Source organism: Salmo trutta, chromosome 2, assembly GCF_901001165.1.
Source record: "Salmo trutta chromosome 2, fSalTru1.1, whole genome shotgun sequence".
Taxonomy (NCBI): domain Eukaryota; kingdom Metazoa; phylum Chordata; class Actinopteri; order Salmoniformes; family Salmonidae; genus Salmo; species Salmo trutta.
In genome coordinates, this window is record NC_042958.1 from 53,890,955 (window position 1) to 53,895,216 (window position 4,262).

Here is a 4,262-nt window from a genome sequence, read left to right on the forward strand (position 1 = left end):
GTGCAGTCAAATACTAGATTTCCTGTGTTTTATAAATATTTCTACACTATGAGGTTGGAATGATACTGTGAAATTGTGAAAATTGCCTTTTTAGTGTAAGAGCTGTTTGAAAAGGCCGCCTGAAATGTCTGCCTGTTTTGGAGGGATGGAGTTTTGGCTTTCCATGGTGACATAACCATGAGGTAAATTAGTTAATAGACCAATAAGAAAGAGAGTTCCAAACATCTCTGCCAATAACAGCTAATTTTCAGTTTTCCCCTCCCCACTCAGACCACTCCCAGACAGTCCGAGCAAAATTATTACTTGAGAAATTGCTGTTTGCTAAAAAGCTATTTTTATTTATTTTTGACCATTTCAATTTCAACCAATCACAGTAAGGTACTTAATTGTTACCCAAATATGATTTGATGTTGAGATAAAAATGGTTGCATTGAACCTTTAAGAAAAGTGGAGTAATGACATCCCACTGGGCACAGAGGTCAGTTCAACAGCTAGTTTTGATTTACATTTGGTTGAGTTATTAACTAATGTAAATTCAACATGAATTCATAGTGAAATCAACAAGATAAGTCATCATGCCATTGGATTTAGGTAAAAAGTTGGGTGAAAAAAGACGAAATTCCCTTACGTTGATTACTTTTTTCAAAACCAATCACTTTTCCACGTTGATTCATCATCACATTGACCTTTTTGTTGAAATGACATGGAAACAACGTTGATTCAACCAGTTTTCGCCCAGTCGGATGAGACTAACCAGAAGTAACATATTGTAGTTGTTCCAGGGGGTAAAAGCAAGCTGAAACATTTCTTTCAAAGTGTGGATCTGGACGTTAACCTGGGGCTCGTACTGCTGAAGCAAAACATTTCAAGGTTAGTGATTGATAGTGAGTATATATAATCTATAGTATTCCAGATTTGCTCTTGCCTTTACCCACAACAGATGTTTCATAAGGCAGCAAAAACACATTTTTGGGACTGGGGTCAAATGTGCAGTACACATCTGGACAAAATGGGAGTCTTGGTTGGAGTTACGTAATGTTTTCCCAATTGGTTAGGGGCTGTCTCACATCTGTTGTTGTTCTTACTCAACCCTGGCTGTGGCAGGACTCTACACTATAAAAACCTCTGTTTGTAGATGAACAGCACCTCTAAGGCACTTCAGACTTTACAAGGTATGAACTGCATGGGAAGGGATAGTAGGGTTTTACATGTACACTGCTTGGGTTTTTTCTGGCAGATCTTTTTTTGTTTTTACTATCTTTTTAACTCACTTTTCATATTTTGGATTAGTTTGCAACCTTTTTAGATTGACGCTGTAATGGAGTGGTATATGGCCAGATGTACTGATTGTGATGTAATATTTTCTCTTGACTCTGGGCTCTGTCTTCCACAGATCCATCAACAAGACAACATGCTGAGAATCTGTGTGGCCCTCTGTGTTCTGGCGACATGCTGGGCACAAGACTGTCAGGTTTCAAACATTCAGGTCATGCAGAACTTCGACAGAAGCAGGGTAAGAACAAAATTCACATTTCCAAAATGTCACTTTCCATAAAGTATCTTGTCCAATTTGATCTATCAGCCTTGGAATGCTCAATGTAGAATGTAACTAGAATTTCATTCATTGTACGTTATGCAGAGATTGATAGAGCTCTCATTTCATCTTGCAGTATACTGGTAGGTGGTATGCTGTGGCCAAGAAAGATCCTGTTGGTCTGTTCCTCCTGGACAATGTTGTTGCTCAATTCTCAGTAGATGGAAGTGGCAAAATGACTGCAACTGCCCAGGGAAGAGTTATCATCCTGAAGTGAGTTCTGTTTACTTCCAAACGATCAAAATTGTTTCTCAAACCTTCTAAAATTCATCATTTATCTTCGCTTTATCCTCCCCTTTTCTCCCTTCATCTTCCCCTTTTCCTCCCTTTATCCTCCCCTTTTACTCCCTTTAAACTCTCCTTTTCCTCCCTTTAGCAACTGGGAAATGTGTGCCAACATGTTCGGCACCTTCGAGGACACTCCAGACCCTGCCAAGTTCAAGATGAGATACTGGGGCGCTGCTGCATACCTCCAGTCTGGAAGTAAGAAACACTAGACTAAAAATACAAGACTAAAATCTCCTATTGTTGTACAGAATGTTCCATTGAGTTACACCACCACCTGTTGATGATAACTTGACTATTCCTCATTTGTACATGACAGCATGCCATTGATGAAGCTGCCTACTGTCAAAGCCTGCTGTTAAACCAACCATTGCTATTATTGTCTCCTCTCTCCTCCACGTAGACGATGACCACTGGGTCATTGACACTGACTACGACAACTATGCCATCCACTACTCCTGCAGAGAAGTTGACCTGGACGGCACCTGCTTGGATGGATACTCCTTTATCTTCTCCCGTCACCCCACCGGTCTGAGGCCTGAGGACCAGAAGATTGTCACCGACAAGAAAAAGGAGATCTGCTTCCTCGGCAAATACAGACGTGTTTCACACACTGGTAAGCGTTGTCATAAGTCAATTTAGTAATTCAAAGTAATACTTTACTTTTGTGCAAAAACCAATTGTGCAACTTCTGGTCTAATTAACTATTATGGAATCCAAATATCAGTTATAAGGTCATTATATGCAGTATGTGTAAACGTGTTTTATTCCTCCATTGCAGGTTTCTGTGAAAGCAGCTGATCTGGAACTAGTCAGATGGATATCATGGATATAAAATGCCACATATCAAAATCAGGCTGTAAATATAAACCATGTTCCACAACAAAACAAACCAACCGTCACTGGCCAGCCCCTTCCAGCAGTTGGGGAACTTTGTCGTTACCAAAGACATCCACCAACCAAACCAAATGATTTGTATCTGAATGTATCAGGAAGGATATAGGATACTTTGCTGATTGACATTGTGTGATGTAGTCTTGAATTACTTTTTGAAATAAATAAAAACACATGGTACTATTTCAGCGTTTATCTATTAATTGCATCAAGGGTTTCAAGTCATACTTTGTGCTCTGATGTCATCAGGTTGGTTTGCCATTCATACAACTGCATTGTCCCACATGGCTTCCATTCAACAGTGACAAAAAGACAATTACTCAAAGATTGTGTTGATAGCCATAGTACTATCATCTTTATTGCACATTTTTGTACAGTGTATAACAAAGTGCAGACAGCTTTTGGATACAGGCCAAAACAAACATTTAATCAAATGAAAAACAAAGACACCCAATTATCTGAAAAAGGACAATTATATATTTATCACCAAACCGGTTTCAAATTGTACAAATAAAACAAATAAAAAAAGGCAACAAACTGAGAATTATTCATAAGGCATTGCTTGGAACCAACCACATGAGTATTCTACAGCAGTAACCTTACAGCTAAGTCCTTGTTGTAACGTTCCTTGAATAGACACCTTAACCTCTTTTCCCCTACCCAAGAGAAGCCTCGCTAATCCTTGGCCTTAAATAGTTTAATGCAAGGACTTACTCATGCAATCTCATTCGAGCTGGTTTGCAAAGTAAGAACTGAGGCGGAAGTGGGCCTTACTCACACATGTAACATTGCCCAGCGCATCCATTTTTATCTCAATATCAAGTCATTTCTGGGTAACAAGTAACTTACTGTGATAGTTGTCCATTAAAATTGTCAAAAAGAAAGAAAAATCGCTTTACAGCAAAAAAAACTATTCTCAAGCAAAAATGTTGTTAGGAATGTCAGAGTGGTCTGAGTAGAGGACACTAAAGTGGTGCATTAAACACAGGATTGTGGCTTGGGGATCAATCCATGGGCTCCTGAGTGGCGCAGCGGTCTAAGACACTGCACCTCAGTGCTAGAGGCGTCAATGGTTCGATTCCAGGCTGTATCACAACAGGCCGTGATTGGGAGTCCCATAGGGCGGTGCACAATTGGCCCAGTGTCGTCCGGGTTAGGGTTTGGCCGGGGTAGGCTGTCATTGTAAATAAGAATTTGTTCTTAGCTGACTTGCCTAGTTAAATAAACTGTTCAAAATTGTTCATTCTTTTACAGTGTTAGTTTCCTCAGCTGTACCAATATGATACAAAACACATGAAAAACTGAATTGACTGCACTGGGCCTTTAACACTGATGGAATACACCTTAGGAATGCAAACAATGCTTATAGAAAAACAAGGTACAACAGAAAACATAAAGGACCTATGTGGTGAACACTTGTTTCATGTTCTAATCTTAAATAAGTTTTACGTCAAAACAACACAAGATTTTAAAAATCACAAAATATATA

General features: G+C 39.3%; 1 protein-coding gene across 1 annotated transcript; it reads left to right on the forward strand.

The window, feature by feature from the left end:
• Positions 1-1,064: 1,064 nt before the first annotated feature.
• On the forward strand, positions 1,065-2,956 carry LOC115157396 (retinol-binding protein 4-B). The gene is made up of 6 exons (XM_029705610.1): positions 1,065-1,172; positions 1,394-1,513; positions 1,671-1,807; positions 1,971-2,077; positions 2,283-2,495; positions 2,661-2,956. Exons 2-6 carry the CDS (start codon positions 1,412-1,414, stop codon positions 2,678-2,680), a joined length of 579 nt encoding a protein of 192 aa, XP_029561470.1. The 5' UTR covers positions 1,065-1,172; positions 1,394-1,411; the 3' UTR covers positions 2,681-2,956.
• The last annotated feature ends 1,306 nt before the right edge of the window (positions 2,957-4,262 follow it).

What these genes read in the sequence shown, in the direction of transcription:
- LOC115157396 (XM_029705610.1), top strand. Translation starts at nt 1,412, where the DNA reads ATGCTGAGAATCTGTGTGGCCCTCTGTGTTCTGGCGACATGCTGGGCA. An exon ending in TGCATACCTCCAGTCTGGAA is followed by an intron (nt 2,078 to 2,282) that starts GTAAGAAACACT and finishes TCCTCCACGTAG; the next exon opens with ACGATGACCACTGGGTCATT. An exon ending in CAGACGTGTTTCACACACTG is followed by an intron (nt 2,496 to 2,660) that starts GTAAGCGTTGTC and finishes CCTCCATTGCAG; the next exon opens with GTTTCTGTGAAAGCAGCTGA.